General features: G+C 35.7%; 1 protein-coding gene across 1 annotated transcript; it reads left to right on the top strand.

Moving 5' to 3' along the window:
- Positions 1–1,111: 1,111 nt before the first annotated feature.
- On the top strand, positions 1,112–2,129 carry LOC141397401 (uncharacterized). The gene is made up of 2 exons (XM_073973547.1): positions 1,112–1,800; positions 1,858–2,129. Exons 1-2 carry the CDS (start codon positions 1,182–1,184, stop codon positions 2,061–2,063), a joined length of 825 nt encoding a protein of 274 aa, XP_073829648.1. The 5' UTR covers positions 1,112–1,181; the 3' UTR covers positions 2,064–2,129.
- The last annotated feature ends 16,525 nt before the right edge of the window (positions 2,130–18,654 follow it).

Genomic DNA, 18,654 nt, shown 5'->3' with positions numbered 1-18,654 from the left:
CAAAGCCTTTTTTTGATACTTTTTACTCGTTTTCCTTAATTTTGGTGCCAAGTAATGATAGGTTCAGGCCAAATATTAGGGATATTTGAGGGAAACTTTTTACAAATCATTGTTTTTTATTTAATCGTCAATGTCCAACGAGTAATTTAGTTCTGAAGCTATCGTCGAATCATTTTTAAAATACAGATTAATTCAACACTATAAAATAGTTTTCAAGAAACATATTTTTAACAGGGAAGAGGAGGTAAGCCTGTTTTTGTCAGAGGCATGGACAGTTTCAAAATGCATGAAAGGAGTAACAATTAAAAAATAAATCTAGTTTGTTAAAAAAGTTTAAATTGGGCGCAAAAACCTCGAGAGTTATCCGACACTATTTTTGCGGCAAGAATCGCTTATTATTCTCATTTATTCGCGTTAAAATAATTTTGCGTCACAAAACATTATTTCGCACCAAAATTAAGGAAGAAATTTTTAAAATTTTTAGTTTAAGTTTTATTTTGTAGCAAACCAAATAATTTGTATATTGACATCATGGAAAGTGCCCAATTGTATAACAAAAAATTGGAAAATCCAATAAAAAAATTAGAAATTTACATGTGAACCTATCTTCATTTCTGGCACGGTGTTTTATTGGCGTAAAACTAAATTGTAGTTTCAAAGTCTTATGCCAGACTATATGCCTGTCTGCGTACTCGATAATTTGTAATAATTATTACAAATGTTTCAAAATTTGACAGTTATATAAAGGAAAAGTTCCTGAAAATTTGTTTCAGCAACATTTAGTAAGTAAAAAGACACAACTTATGTCATTTTCATCCAAATTTTCATTGACGTCTACACACATACATATATGAAATCAAAATTTTGAAAATTTTAATATTTTCATTGCTTTGCATTGGTTTGAGAGTTACAATTTAAACACAAAGAATAATTTCAGATTACAGAACCTTGTGTACAGAGTTTCACACCCTTGCCTCTTGCCTATAAACTCATTTTCACGTACATGAAAATGTTCATAGTCTGGCATAAGACAAAGTATTTTTATCCCTTTCCCATTAACACTCGCATGGTAGGCAATGCCTGTTCACTTCTATTCTACTCGTTTCTATTGTAATATGTATAAACATTTTGTAAAAATAATAAAATAATTGTATTTTCCCAACATTCCCAATTTTCCCAAAATGTTTACCAATAACGCTACTGCAAATGCAACCAACAATCCATATCGATGTCGAATTCAAGAAATATTGAGCGCTTTGGTTTGTTACGATAATGACTATCAACGTATTAGTATTGAGATAAAAAATGCCCAAGAGAAGCACAAACTTGAATTGGAGCAAATCATTTTTAATTGTTCGACAAAACAAAGATTGCAATGCTCCCATCAACATGAGCAGCAACGCCTTGAAAAGGATTTTCCCAAGAAGGTACAAGATGTGGACAAAATGAAAGAAGCATTCAATAAACGTCTCAATACCCTAACTAACGAGCGTCAGGATATTTTTGAGACAGCAAAGAAATGTTTTGAGGAAATGCAACAATACAAAATTCAACATCAACGATATCACTTAAATGGCATTAATGATTTGAAGAAAATGGTATTAGAAGCTGGGAGTAAGCAGTCAAGAGATGAATTTCAAAAGGACATTCAGGAAATGAATAAGCTTTTCATAAATGATGTGGAATACGTTGAGAAATGCGAAAGAGTTTTAAAGCCATTTATTCAATTGTTGAGGACTACTGATGTACGTGTGCCAAAGGCGTATTGTAATTTAAAAGAACTGGGTGGTCCATCGAAAGGTAATGTGATAGAAAAACATTTTCGAAACTATATATGCAAATAAATGTTTTTTTCAGCAAAATCTTTTCAAGAAGTTTTCGAAATAGAGCAGAACATAAAATCATCAATGGGAGGTGTCTTAACAAAACTCTTGGCCATGATACACTTATATCAGCCAACAGATGTTAAAAGTTTCGCCGCCAATTACCTGATGCATTTGAAGCATATCGATGATGTCGTGAGAAAGAAACTGGAATCGATTGAATCTAACAAAATTGATTAAATATTTTATAGTTACGAAAAATCCGAATTGAAGAAATATTAAAATTACATACATATGCATATTAAATATATACATTTTATGGACCATTAACAGCTCTATTTCCCTAATAAGTGGACAGCCTAAGTTTCTACTGATTTTATTGTCATTCAGTAACAATATTGCTTCGATAGGAGGGCTCGGAACACAAATTTTTTGGTGGATAGATTTTAAAACTCGGCAAATATTTACGTTGCCTCTCTAGATAGCTACACTATGCTATTATACTCACAACCTTAACACACAATACCATCAAAATTATTGTTTAAGACCCTACAAACACATTTTAAGACGGAATTCAATCGAGCAAAATTCGTCTACCTGGATGGTTAACAAGAGATGGACACTTCTTCGACTACATCCCACAAAATTTCAAAGGCTGTTAAAGAATTCTTACGACATTGATTGCAGTGATGTACTTTTTCGTGTAATTCCTCAAAACCCAACTAATATGACTGATTAGAATGACAACTACGACTCCCAAACTTAGATCAGATTAAAAATTACAAATTTTCTGTCGCCGTATTTAGGTTCACTTCTTAATACACTTCCTACATTCCTTGATAATGGCCCGAAAATACCAAAAACACTATTGAGTGTTTTTCTTGTAAATTATTAATTTGTTGAATTTATCTGTCAGTTGAATGTTTTAATACTGGGAAATCTTGGATTCCCCATACAATTACTTATCATGACGGTTTTCCCTAAAACAAAACAAGTTAAAAAGTATCAGTCGGCTTTGCCGACAGAGATTTACCCTCAACCTAAATATGTCAATTGAAACTTTCATCTACGGACAAATCGAATGTATTTAGGGTCTTTTCAGAATTTTGTGGCCGATTTTGGACTTTTGAAATTTTCGACAAAGAGGACCACAACGAATTGCATCGGTATATATTTCCAAAGGATCTTCGACCAGGCCCTTAACTGCACTTAATCTGAACAAATGTTAAACTTTTGTGGGGGAGGTACCCTAAGGAGAGGACCGATATAGACCATTTTCGAAGTTAAACTACACTTGCACAAAATATTAGGAGATCCAAAGTTTGGACCAAATTGGTTGACCCGTTCAAGCGATATCGTGCCTACCATTTTAGTGATATTTTATAAATAATGGGGGGAAGTACCGGAAGTTGTGGACCGGTATTGCCCATCTTCGAACTGAAACTAAGTTTTGGGAAAAATATGACGGAGGCCTAATTTTGGACCAAATCGGTTGATCAAAATTGTACCGTCGTAATTAAAGCGGTGAATGCAAATTGCTTCAACAAAAATCAAAATTACTCGAGAGCAGGTCTTAATGTGAACTTATCCTAAATGCTGTGTGGGAGGTACCCTTTAAGAGTTATCGTGCTCACAAATGTTCCGAACAATTTCGAACTTTTATGAGCTTTATCCGCAGGTGTCAGTTTGCTCGTCGGTTCTTAATACGTTGCGACCTCGAACAAAATCCTGGTTTATTTCCATTTTCTGCGAATTCTATCTCCGTTAGATGTAATGTTTGTATCATTATATCCACAAACAGTGACTGGTAACCTACTTTCATTGGGAGCTGTTGTCCGGAGCCAATAATATCCAGCTCCCAATCTCCTACACCCATCCATTATCAAAGAGCTGTCCAGAATCTTCAATGGTACTGTTCAGTTTGTCGGAGTGTAATCTGGAAGTGCCATATGAGGTAGAGCTGGCAAACTATCGATATTCCTCACATTAGATATTTTCGATATTTCATATCAAAAATCGATACACCACTATGTGGAAAGTTTGTTTTGGTAAAAATTCATGTAACACCGCGAAATATTCGTCGGAGACCCCCAATGTGGTATACCAATCTTCGTATCTCGACGAGATAAAGCGATTTTGAGATGTGTGTCCGTCCGTCCATCTGTCCATTATTAATTGTAATCAAACTCCAGGCCTCAGGACCGATCATCACGAAATTTTGTATGGAGGTCGGGTTCAAACCAGAATAGATCGCTATTTTTATTGGTGATGGTTGCGCAATATTTAGCGGGTGAAATGAACCAAAAACATAATATTTTTCCAATTTTGTTGCGGCTCTGTAGGTCGCAATAATAGTCCGATCAAAGCGAAATTGTAAATAAGGTAAGGGTATATGACGTAGAAGAAGCTTGCAATTTGAGATGATGATCAGATAATATTTAGAGGGTTAAATGGACCACAACTTTTGTGTGAAAATTGTGAAAATTATTAAGTAAGTAAGATATACTTGGAAAATAAACTTTTGACCTTTCTATTGATGCCAATTGTGTTGGTGTACATGATAAGATAACAGAGTTACAGCCTTATATTAGCCAATTATTTGTTTGTAGTGTAATAATAAACACGCTAGAAGTCGCAATTATAACTCAATAGTCAAGAAATTTTGCACGAGGTAAGACTTTAGGTCGACGAAGGTGCCTACAATTTTGGATGATGATCTGATATTATTTAGCGGGTGAAATGGACCATTACTTTTGTACGAAAAATATAAACATTTTATATTTGATCCATATTTTAATTTCTGGAGGGCATATACCGCCAAAGTAGTCTACATATGAAAAAAGAACGACTGACCTTTCCACTGATACAAATTGCAATAATGAGTTTGGTAGATAACGAGGCTACGGCCTAATATAAAGTGGGTTTTCTGTAAAGAGCCACATTTTCCTCATATGCTATAATTGTCCCTATCATGACAGAGAAATTTCCAGTTTGGCATATTGCGAATTACGTGGAGCCCGGGCGTATTAATGTCCAATTGGATTTATTTATACATATCGCACCTGTTCAACAGAAGGGTAGTAACTAAAAATTTTAACTTTTTATTAAGAAAATGAGTTACCCTACCCACTGTAAAAATCTGTCATTTCTTTTTCTATTCTTTCGTCAAAAATGCCGGTATTTCACTTTTCATACTACTGCTTGAGTACCAACAGTTTGTGTCTCTACTGAAAAATAGAAAAATTTTAGTTACTACCTTTTTGTTGAACAGGTGCGATATATTGCAGCATGTGGTCGCTTCGCCACGTTTTTTTTCAAAATGTACTCGGTGTCGCTACCGTTAAAATCCGTTCGGACTCGGCGATAAACTGTAGATCCCCATATCAGGAAATATGAATCGGGGTGTACTCATTGATATGAGAGAAGTCTCCTTTGTCCCTTATGGAATGTTTGTGGAACAATTATTAAATTATTATTTAAGCTTGATGTGATAAGGTGGCAGAATCCACAAAGTAATTTCTTACAATAAGTTTATTTGTTCCATAAATGAATTTTGATTTGCTGAAAGCTAATTTCCAGGGGTAGTGGTGTAGGGTATCACATGGTCGGCCCCGTCCGACTATAGTCTTTGCTTACTTGTTTTTTATTATTTTGTTTTTAAGTTATTTATACGTATGTATCTCCCTTTACCGTCGTAAAGGGAGCTGCAAGGACAACCTGTTGAAAAAATTTCAAAACGACGAGGGGCTCTTAAACTTCACTTCTTCTGAATTTTGTGAGGTAGGTACCCGAAGGAGTGGGCCGATATAGTATATATATTCGAACCCGATATATATATGATTGGAACTATACGATGTGCAAGGTTTGGGCCAAATCGACTGCTCCCTTCAAGAGTTATCGTTCAACCATTTTACAGAAAAATGTTTAACGTTTGTGTGGGAAGTACTTCAGGGAGTGGACCGATATGGCCCATCCTCGAATTTAAACTAAATTTGGACAAAATATTACGAAGTGCACAATTTGGTTGGAATGGGTTAATCCGTTTGAGAGTTATCGTGCGCACCAGCCATACAGACTGACAGACAGACGGACATGGCCAAATCGACTCCAAATTGTCTGAAACGAACTTCCTCCAAACATACTTGGGGTCTAAAACCGTTTTTTCGATAATGCAAATTTTTGGTCGTATCAAAGTGTATATCACGAAAAATTTGTAAAATTGTCTTTTCCCTTTCAAAAAAAATCAAAAAATATTTTTGACACTACATTAATGAATTTTGGTACATAGATTAAGAAAAAAATCGTCATTCCAAATCTGTTTTTGTAACTAACTTTGATTGTTGCGCGCAAAAGATATAGGCGTTTTAATTTTACTAATTAGAAAAAATTCTAAAAAAATCGCGGTTAATATAATAAGCTGTTATATACTACTACCGTTTACAAAATGTGTACTCTTTGCGATGGTGGAAAAGTACTTATGAAAAGTCTCAATAGATTCGCGAAAAATCGATTGCTTACAAAATTTTACGTATTTACAAACATATTTTTTAAACTAATGGCGCTTTTACCTACAAAAAATATATTAAAAATTTACAACAGCATCCCTACACTGTGAAGAATAAAATGATGCATAAATCGTGAAGATTGGAGCTGTAATAGTTATGTTATTTGCAAAAATACGAAGAAAGCAAAATTAACAAGTAAGAAAGTATCAGTCAGCTGAGCCGACAGAGATATACCCTCAGCCTGTGCAAATTGAAACACTTTTTTCAGAAAAAAACGTATGTATTAAGGGGGTTTCAAAATGTTGGTCGTATGAACCGACAAAAATGTTGATTAGGATTAAAGTTCAAAAATTTTGCGGAAAAAGTACTAAAAGGAATGGACCGACTTAGACCATGAGGGTGCCATCGGGAGTTTTTACACCCTACGGGCTGTTTTCTCAAGAAGTATGGACTTGCCCCTAAAACAACTTTTACCATCGTGATTGAGGCAACGAATGTAAGTTGCTATAACAAAAATCAAAGTGATTCAATAGCAGGATTTAAAGTGAACTTATCCAACCGATATGGCTTATCTACGAACTTAAATTAAGTTTGAGAACAATATTAGGAAGGCCAAATTTTGGCCGGAATCGGCATTCCCGTTCGAGAATTATCTTGCGCTACCACCCATAAACATGGTGTCATAGGGTTTGTTTTTCAACTTTCAGGCTATTTTTTCAGGAAGTATGGACTTGCCCCTGAGGAAACTTGTACATTCGTATAGGGGACAGTGAATACAAGATGTTACAACAAAAACCATGGTGATTCGAGAGCAGGTCCTAAATTGAACTTTTCCGAAATTTTGTGTGGGAGGTACTCGAAGGATTTTACCGATTGAGTCCATGTTGGAACCTCATGTAAGTCAAAATCGGTTACTCCCTTCAAGAGTTATCGGACGCACGAATTTTCCGAACATTTTCGAACTTTTGTGGGGGAGGTACCGGAAGGAGTGGACCGATATAATCCATCTTTGAACTTGAACTAAGTTTGGACAAAATATTACGAAAGCCAAATTTTGGACCGAATCGGCAGATCCGTTCGAGGGTTATCTTGCGATCCAACCACCTCACACGGTGTTATAGGATTTTTTGTAACTTTCAGACTATTTTCTCAGGAAGTATGGACTTGCCCCTAATGAAACTTACAGCGTCGTATAGAGGACAGCGAATACAACTTGCGTAAACAAAATCAAAGCGATTCGAGACCAGGTCCAAAACTGAACTTCTCCGAAATTTTGTGTGGGAGGTAACCGAAGGAGTGGACCGATTGAGTCCATATTGAAACCTCATCTAAGTTTGGTAGAAATTACACGATGTGCAAAGTATGGACCAAATCGGTTATTCCATGCAAGAGTTATCGTGCGCACAAGTTTTGCGACAATTTTTGAACAGTTGTGGGGGAGGTACCTGAAGGAGAGGACCTATATGGCCCATCTTCGAACTTAAATCGAATATGGACAAAATATTTTGATACCCAAAATTTGAACCGAATCGATTGATCCGTTCGAGAGTTATCGTGCGCACCAGCCAGCCAGACAGACAGACAGACGGACGGACATAGCTAGATCTACTCAAAATTGTCTGAAACGGATATCGTACAAACATACTTGGGGTCTAAAACCATTATTTCGATGAGGCACATTTTTGGTCGTATCAAAGTGTAAATACCCTCTTTAGCCTAAAGGCTGAGGGTATAAAAATCATATTCTAATTGCCGATTTTCGAAATTTGAGGGGTATCATATCCGCCGATATAGTGGACGGATTTTTACGCATCTAGGCTTATTAGATTCAAAACGTTAAAAAACTAAGTTCACGCGGGATTCACCGACAATTTAATGGCAGTTGCAAATTTTGAATCAAAAAATGGGTTTTTTATAAAAATTTACGCACAAAAATTTCGATTTTAAGCTGAGATTGTTTTGAACCTTTAAAGGCTACACGCCCGAGTTATACATAAAAAATGCGTGATCGCGAGTACTACAATTTCATCGTCAGTTTTTAAACGAGTACAGTTGCGCGTCCCGATTAGAGCAAAAATTCAAAAAAACCCAATTTTTCAGTCTTCAAAGTGTAAGCATCCGTTTGAGATTGATGCAGTGGTTATATTAAAAAATCATACATTAGAAACTTCGTCTCTGAAGTGTATTCTTTAACTTCTTCTTTGAATTGTATACTATACATTGTATTGTAAAGCCACTAATTGAAAATTGACTTAAAAAACTCGTTTCCTTCAACGATTCCGCTCAAATTATAATTTTAAGAAATGCATCGGTGAATTCGTTGTCCATGAGTCCCTACACGATAGAATTTTTGCATCCAAACGTTTGAATATTTTTCTGTCTCAAGGCCGGCTCCTTTAATTCTTTTGCGATGCACAAGAGAGTTTTCAATTTTGTTTTGGCTACCCTTTTTGTCATAGTGTTGGATCGAAAATCTCAATGGTTTGGCTGTTATATGTCAAAACATCCACGGAACGTGGATAAAAAGCTTTTTGCTCAGAAAAATCCCAGGAATCAGTAACGCAACTCGTCCATTAAGGTTTTTAAATCGCCCCGGCCTAATATACACATGTTCGCCCGATTTCATGTATTTGATGCACCAAACACGCCAATTCTGCTAAATTTTTATGGAATTTTGAAAATGTCACCGAATTTGGACTAGAAATTAATGTGTCAAATTGTTTTAGAATCAATTCAGACTTAGATATAACTCCCATATATATTTTCGACCGATTTCATGTATTGAACGCACCAAACACAAAATTGGACAGACATGTTGATGCTATTTAGAATATGTGAATTTGGTATAGAAAAAAATTCTATATATTCCTATAATTGGCCCTGCCCGACTTTGACTTTGTTCGTACCGGTTATTTCATTGTTTCATAACTAATGACGATAAAATGTGGTTTTCCCAGAAAAACTATTGTAACACCAAACCATTTTATTTTCATAATTGTGTCCCTAAAATATACAACATTTCACAGAAACAACAACAACATCTGTTACCAAAAAAATGAAAACACCAACCGAAAAAAAAAATAATCATAAAACCAAAATAACAGGAAATTGCACTTCAAAGACAATAATCATAATAAGTACACCAGTAAATAAGCGGCAGTAGAAGTACCAGCAAAAATGGTGGTGACCAACCGAACCGAAATACACATTTTCTAACCAAACTAACACAACACTACTCACAAATGGCATTTGGGGAAAAGTGGGCAACAAACGCACTGGGATACTCAAACAACAATAATAATAAGTTCGTTTTCAAGTTGCTTTCATTTTCAGTTGCCTTTTTTATTATGTTTTTCCTCTGTTCCTTTACATTTCTCTTTCACTTTAAGCTATGATTACTTCCGGCAAACAAGTGATTTCCCTCTAAACAACAATAATCATAAAAGCTTTTGAAATGACTTGGTATAAAGAACCACACCATATAATTCGATACACATGTATATCCTGGCAAAATCAGATAAATATTAGGGAGGGTCTTTTATATGTGTACTTTTATTTCATAAATCAATTTTTAAGGAGTTAAAGGGAAAACATGTTTATAGCTGGAGTGGAGGTGGAGATTTTCTGATATAACCTAATGAAATCATAGTAGGAAAGATTATAAAAAGATAAGGTTATAGGCCGGAGTATCTAGTTTCCATTTGAAATTTGTAAGTTGTGTCATTGCTCTAACACATGTTGTCTATTTTTTTTTAATAATAAAACTATTTACAATTATCTAACGTAATAAAGTAAGAAATATAAAAAAATGTAATGAAAAATTCAAAACAAGGCCCTTTGTAAAAGTTATCCGCGTCAATCTATATAATATAATCTGCTAGAATCTGAACGGTGTCATGTGGTCAACCTGATGTTCCCATAACCTGTTTTAACTGCTTCACAAAAGAAAGTCCCATTTTAATGTTCATATTTTGCCACTCAAAATCTCTATTCTCTTCACCTGTGGATACCACATTTTTCATTTTATATTTACATAGAAATATGTCTGCAGTCAGAATAACTCTTCGGATATTCTACTAATACACAAAACAATAATCTACCGTAATACCAATAGAAATTTCAAATACGCATACACGTATGCATACGTATGCATACAGAAACATAAGTTCCAAACATAACCGAAATACAATTTCTGGAAAATTTTGTAATCTAGTAATTGATAATCTATGAGCATGGGGAGAAGATTTATAATGATGATGATGATGATTATTATTGAATCAATGAATTTAATCACTGCAGTTGCCGCAAATCCCCAACATAAAAAGGAACACTGGGAAATACTCATGTTCCTCAGCAAATGCCAGAAAAGTTGTATTGAAACAAAAGTTTATCTTTTATAATACCCTATTGCTGAAGGGGTCATAAATCAATGAGGATGATTCTACGGAAATGTTATTGTAAATCTATAACTCATGTTGATAGTGAATGAATTTTGTATCTGAATATAAGCAAGGAATAAATCGTACATTTTTTGTACCTGAAGTAACAAGCAATGCATCACTTCATTAATAAAGTGTCCATTACTAAAACCGATTACAAATCTTTCATTAATAACAGGAACATTTTTTGTGTCTGTTGACCGGTTGTTAAAAAATGACAGGTCGTTGAAAAAATACGTCAAATCGACAGGTACAATTACATGGAGGTTTTAACAAAACATTTGCCCATTTCGAAAAACGTTCACCCAATTGGGGTAAACAATGTAGCCAAGACCCTAAAACAAATTAAACAAGAAACAAGTAAGAACAGCGTTAAGTTCGCCCGGGCCGAACTTGTTATACCCTCCACCACGAGTTGTAATACAAAATTTCAACAATTTCGGTAAAACAATGTGAAGCACCGTTCTATCGGTGGTATTTCAAAACGTCGATCTGTACCGACAAATATCTGACGGAAAGTTTTTAGACTCAAAGAAAATTCAATACCAAATTTCAGTCATTTTGGTGGAATATTGAAGCCACAATCTTCAAAATACCGAAAATCGGGAGGTACCTTTCCATGGGGGCTATATGAAGGCGTGTACCTATACGACAAATTTAAAGAGGAAAGTTTAAAACCCCCAAACGATGTCTAAATATCAAATTTCAGCCATTTTGGAGGAAAGTTGAGGCCACCACCTTCAAAATAACGAAAATAGGGAGGTACCGTTCTATGGGGGCTACATGAAGGCGTGGACCTATACCGACAAATTTGTAGGGGGAAGTTGTATACCCACAACAAAGGCTATATACTAAACTTCAGCCATTTCGGTGGAATATTGAGGTCACCACGTTCAAAATACCGAAAATCGGGAGGTACCGTTCTATGGGTGCTATATGAAGGCATGGACCGATACCGACAAAATTCTGGAGGAAAGTTTTATACCCCCAACGTAGACTAAGTACCAAATTTCAGCCATATCGGTGTGATAATGAAGTTAAAACATTCAAAATACCGAAAATCGGGAGGTACCGTTCTATAGGGGCTATATGAAGGCATGACCCGATACCGACAAAATTTTGGTAGAAAGTTAAATACCCCCAACGAAGACTAAGTACCAAATTTCAGCCATTTCGGTGTGATAATGAATCTAAAACCTTCAAAATACCGAAAATCGGGAGGTATCGTTCTATGGGGGCTATATGAAGGCGTGGACCGGTACCGACAAAATTCTAGGGGAAAGTTTTATACCCTTAAAGAAGACTAAATTCCAAATTTCAGCTATTTCGGTGTGATAAGGAAACTAATACCTTCAAAATATCGAAAATCGGGTGGTACCGTTCTAAGGGGGCTATATCAAAACGTGTACCGATATAGCCCATTTTCAATACCAACCTTCCTGCAAGTAATGAAAACTTTTATACCAAATATTGGCTCTCTATTTTTAAAATTGCGTGCTCTATCTTGGTTTCAACAGACAGACGGACGGACAGACGGACATGGTTAAATCGACATGGAATTTTATGCTGATCAATAGTATATATACTTTATGGGGTCTCCGGCGAATATTTCGATGTGTTACAAACGGAATGACAAATTTAATTATACCCTCCATATGGTGGAGGGTATAAAAAGTATCCGTCATCTGTGCCGACAGAGATATAACCTCAGTCTGGAGCCTAAAGAAGTTAGAGTTTTTGGGCCAATTTCTGAGGAAGCATGTATTTGCCGCCGAAAAAATTGTACCGTCTTAACTAGGGCCGCATACACAACATGTTACCAAACAAATTTAAAAACGATTCCAGACGAGCCCTTAGACTGCACTCTTTCCAAACATTGTGTGGGAGGTACCCAAAAGAGTGGTCCAATGTAGTCAATATTCGAACAAAATTCGAGGCTGTAAGAAATAATACGACGTACAACGTTTGGACCAAATTGGTTTCTCACTTCGAGGGTTACCTTAGGTACTACTCAGTTTACTTGATGCCGGCAGACTTTTTTGGAGATTTTGGTTTTTTATCTCAGGAAGTGTGGAATTACTCCGAAAAATACGCCCGCATGAAACACTTTTTGGAAATTTTTTCAAAACGATCCAAGACGAACTGTTAAACTGCAATTTTCCCAAATTGTATGTGGACGGGACCGGAACGTAATAATACGATGTGCAAAGTTTGCACCAATCAGAAACGCCCTGAAGGAATTATCTAACGGATTTGTCATTTTGGTTAGTGTCGTCTGGGTTTCTTGTTTTTATTCCATAATCTCAGTTAGTATGGAACTGCGCCCGAAAAAATTGTACCGTCGTAAAGGGGGCCGCAAGGACAGCCTAATGAAAGCTTCGCTTTATCCGTATTTTGTGTGGGAGGTACCCGAAGGAGAGGACCGATATAGTCCATATTCCAACCCGATTAATATCTGGAAGGAATAATGCGATGGGCAAAGATTGGACCAAATCGATTGCTCCCTTCAAGAATTATCGTTCACACCATTTTACAGAAAAGGTTTGAACTTTTGCGGGGGAAGTACCCGAGGGAGTGGACCAAAATGGCCCATCTTCGAACTTAAACTAAGTTTAGACAAAGTATTACGATCCAAATTTTTTTTCGAATCGGTCGATCCGTTGGAGAGTTGCCGTGCGCACCCGTCTGACTGGTCTACAAATTGTCTGACACGAATTTCGTCCAAATATACTTGGGATCTAAAACCGTCATTTCGATGAGCCACTTTTTTGGTCGTATCAAAGTTTACATATATACCGTCGTTAGCCCAAAGGCTGACGGTATAACAAGATAAATCCCCGTTGTCGGTAAAGGTATGTTGGAGGAAATAGTTTTTTTTTAATTATAAGCAGGCTAGTAACCATCCCCTAAAAAGCATACTAAAGTGTGATGCATTTAGAGGTTCCTACTCTCTTTAAAGAAAAAAAAAAAAAAAACACAGAAAAATCAAATTGAATGGGGAATGTTCATTATCATTTGAAAAAAGATTTGATGACATTTATTTTTTGCGGATTATGTCTAACAAATACTGGCCGAGGCTACGTCTTAGACGGTCCATCCGTTGAGTCCAATTTTCAATGACTCATTCAAGCTTTTCGACTGGTAACTGACAAATGGCACGTCTGATGTTTTCCCCCAAGACCGGAATATAAGGCTACTCTACAATTAGCACCAACTCGTAGCGCACGAGAGAGGTATTGGGAAAAAAGGAGAGAAGAAAAACGTCTTTTCCGCAGGAAAAAGAAAAAAACTGGAAAAGCGGGAGTGTGAAAAAATCGAGATGTACTGAAGCCAGAATGAAATCGGAAAATGCCACCAAATAGTACAGGCGCATCCTCCTGTAGAGACAAACTGTTGGTACCCAATACTAGGGAAGACGACGAGGATACTACAGATCCAATCCCAGAAGATGGCATTGAGTGTATACAGCCCAGACAAAATAAAGTACGGACAGCTGTAAACAGGTGGAATACAAATAAGTCCGCATGAACCGATGGCTACCCAGCCGAGCTGTTTCAGACTGGAGGTGACACATCTGGCATGAAGAACGCGTGTCCGATGATTGGAACGTGAGCATCATATGTCCCGTCCACAAGAAAGGAGATCAGACTGTGTGCTCCAACTGCAGGAGCGTAATTCTGCTCCCCATTGCATATAAGATAGTATCCGGAATATTGTGTGAACGACTAAAGTCTATGGTTAATGAACTAATTTTGGCATATCAGTGCGGCTATAGACCTGGCAAATCCACAATTTACGAGATATTTACCTTGAAGCAAATCCTACCATCTTTTTGTCGATTTTAAAACAGCCTTCGACAGTCATATGCGTTCAATGGTAGTTCAAGACATGTCTGAGTTTGGTATTCAATTAACAGTAACCCATTTTGTTTCAGAAACCCGGTTATTTCGACGCCCCTTTCATAAAATACCCCAAAACATATCCCATATCTACTACTATTTCGCACAGACATATTTAGATTTACAATTATAAAATCCCTCCTTATGGGAGTCCACTGACAATGTGGACAAATCAACAACAACCATGAGAAAAAGACTAAACATACAACAACACATTAAGGGACATACCAAACCAAATAACAACATAAAGAAGCTCAGCACAAGACAAAGTATAACATGCAGTGGAAATAATGTATTAATCCAGTGGAGGCCATATTTTTTTTGTTATTGCTTGGAAAACTAACTTTGTGCTTATTACACACACAATTACACAAGTTCAAATGCACTCTCATAAGCTCGTTTCCGTACACGGAACAACTATACAAGAATATGCTACATATGAAAATGAATAAGTCTTTGTCTTTTCGCAGAAGACTACAGTAGTGAAAGTTCTTAATAGTGAATGATATTCTTGTACGATTTTGGGTAATAATTGTTATTAGCATGAGAGAGGGCTTACTGTAATGCTACTGAGTTTGTTTCATTGGCAAAAGTTACTAGAACAATAATCACTTTACAACTGTTTTCACAATCATTGAAGCATAAGCCTTTAAAATAATAAAAAATATGTTCAGGGAAAATTAAATGAAATGAATTATGAAAAGAACCACCCACTACAGCATCGCTTTCACGCCTGCCGGACTTACAACACTTCCGAATGATTCATGATCTAATGTGTTTTATGTACATTAGGGTGGTTTTAAAAAATCGATGTTGGATTTTGTTATGCCGCACCCCCTAAAGTGTTTAGTTTTGTTAGATTTTAAGATTACAATCGGACTGGGGCCTGAAAGTTTCCATGGTCCGTATATATAGCTAATATTAAAATCCGATCCAATTTTCAAAATTTTTTGTAGGATTACTTGTTTAGCCACAGAAATGAACTGGTAATATTGTTTTAGCGATTGGACAATAAATATTGTCTGGCCCCATGCCATCCGGCCCAGTGGTACGTGTTAACATTTTCCGATTATGCCCAAACTTTGACAATCTGAAAATCTAACAAAACTAAACACTTTAGGGGTTGCCGCATAAAAAAAAACCGACATAGAGTTGTTCCCTTTGGGTTAAAACCAGCATAATATACACAGGCATTAGACCCTAATATTGTGCATTACATTCAAAAATTAAGCTATCGTGCCTGTAATACAGTGGAGAAATTGCTTATTTGTAAGTTAGTTCAAATTATATTGAGCCAACCCATGGTTTATAATTATATTTATAATCTACATATACAAGAAATTCGCTGCTTAGTAAATGAATGACTGACCGACTGACTGATCAATGCCCAGGCGAATCGGCTTATGTAGGAAACTTGAAATTTAAAATTTTTCAATGAGGGTTTTTATAATTCGTCCTATAAGTGTACGTACTTGGCTTACTTATTTTCTATAGAAATCCTACTAGTCCCCTATTACTGGTCTTCTTCTATTATCTTCTGTGAAAAGACATTCCACCAAAAAATATCAGGTCTTTAATAAAAAATCTTACTGATCATCCATAGGAAGACCAACATGTCTTCTATGGAATTCTCTGAAGGGACCAACTGATTTCAGAGTTGGATAAATTCAGTCCCTTGTCCTAGTTCATGAACGTATGAGTATAATGATGGGGGCAACACCTGATTTTAGGAAATTTACGTAATTAACCCTTGAAATCGAAATTACTAGCTATATCCTAACGGCATTTGTTATGATCATTTAGCCATTTATGGCAATTTTAAAAATTATTTCCGTAAATTTCCCCAAAGCAGGTTTTGTTTCAATCATTGTATGATTTAAGTTGTGCAAATTAAGACCCATATGCCATCTATATTTTCACTAGAATGCTTCAATTGCTTTACTGCTTTTATCTGCAGTTGGCGCCTATACTTGTATTATGTTTATATTCATAGGTTTTGATTTTATTTTTATGAGCATTGTTTTATCTGATTTTTGTATAAATCCTATTATGGAACTCGCTATACTCTTTAATATGATCCCAACTCCATTCCGATGGTTGTTATTCTGATTGCCAGAGTGGTATACTTATGTGTTATTGAATATGATATCACCATTATCGAGCCACAATATTTCCCTTACACCCAATATGTCTAAGTTACAATGGTTAATTTCGTTTGTTGTTCATAGAGACTTCTTATATTCCAGGTCCCGATATTAAGATTTCTTTTTGTTTTACCTACGGTGATTCTTAGCACCAATGTGTTTCCAGAGACTAAGGACCGTGTGTTGGTTCAATGTTCATTATTGGTTTGGTATCGTTTTCTAGGGAGAAAAATACTTCACTTGTTTCCTCTTGCCTTCTGAAGATTTTAGAATTTTCATTTTCACATTTCAGCCGCTCCCTATCAGCCACCTGGGTACAGGTTCCTTGTAGGGGGGTATTTGTCATTAAAATTAAAATCTAATACAGTTAGTAAGGGACCGACAATATGATACCTACACCACCACGATTTCTATAAAAAAACCTGCATCCAAATGTTGAAAATTTGGGCGAACTTTTTTCTAAAAATCATATTTTTCGGACCTAATATTTATAATTGTATCCTTCGCCGTGAAAATACATCTACCAAAACGCGAGATAGGAAAAATTCCAAAAAAAAGAAAATCGCCTAAAATTGTTTTTGAAAATAAATCGTATTTTATCACGTTTTCTGTGGGTGATTTCCACAGCAATAAAGAAATTGGTACTTCAGTTACGATATAGCTACATTCATTTTATCCCAATAATAGTGTGTCTCGAAATATATACATCGATGTACGATGATTCATACATCTTAGCCTCCAAAATAAATTTCGAAAAATATGTAGAAATTTAAAGCTATGGTTTTGCTTTAGATGAAAATCGCATGCGGACAAAGTGATTTTAATAATTACACGATTTACACATATTTTAAAAGTGCATATAAATAAAACGGCTTGTTTGATCTATATTTTTATACCGTCAGCATTTATGCTAACGAGGGTATATGGTAATATTCAAAAATGTTTTACAATCGTTGAAGTTGAGGTTCACTATTTAATAAGTCGCGAACTGTCAATATATTTTATACAATATGAATATATTTATATTAATTGAAGTGTTTTAGCCGGGGTCGCATAAAATGAAACATAACAAATAATTTATGTGGAAGCTGTGTTGGTGGTAATATTAAAAAATGGGTAAAAATGTGTTGAAGTTTACAAGTTTTTTTGTGTTCTTTCTCGATTTCTGGTCAAACCACGAAAAATTTAGACCTGAGCTCAAAAAAAGAATTGAAGAATACCACTTGGGCAACATGGTTCTAATGTATGACTTTTCGATATATACACTGCATCCCCCTAAAATCGATGCTGACATTTTGAAGTTTTGAAATCTGGGTTTTTTGAATTTTTCTTATAATTGGAGGGCGCAACCAGATAATTACCCAAACTATTTATTGAATTGTAGAACTCGTGATTCCACGTCGTTTGATGTATATCTTATGAATGTGCTTCATATAGCTCCCTAGTAATAGGAGTCCAAAGTCGAAATTTTGGTGCGTAAATTTTCTTTAAAAACCTATTTTTTGGCTTCAAAATTTATAACTGTGACTTAGGTACCCTTGAACCCCGCGTGATTTTAGTTTTTTTACGCGCCGGATCTAATGAACCCTTCCGCTTTCAAATCCATCTACTAAAACGGCGGTTATACATACCTTGAAAGTAGGAAATTCTGCAATATTATATTTTGATGATTCCGCGCATTGAACCGCGATTTTCTTTGGTTATTTTTACATAAATGGAATCCTTTATACGCGATTATATTATTTTCCAAAACCGCGTGGCATAAATTACAGAGATTCTGGAGTAATATTCGTATTTCGTATAAAATAGAATTTGGTAGCACATCCGCGGTTCTTCACGAATTT

This window comes from Musca autumnalis, unplaced genomic scaffold (genome assembly GCF_047663935.1).
Source record: "Musca autumnalis isolate F117 unplaced genomic scaffold, ASM4766393v1 scaffold_3, whole genome shotgun sequence".
Taxonomy (NCBI): Eukaryota; Metazoa; Arthropoda; class Insecta; order Diptera; family Muscidae; genus Musca; species Musca autumnalis.
Note: the sequence above shows the minus strand (reverse complement) of the source record. Positions and strands in the feature narration are given on the sequence as shown.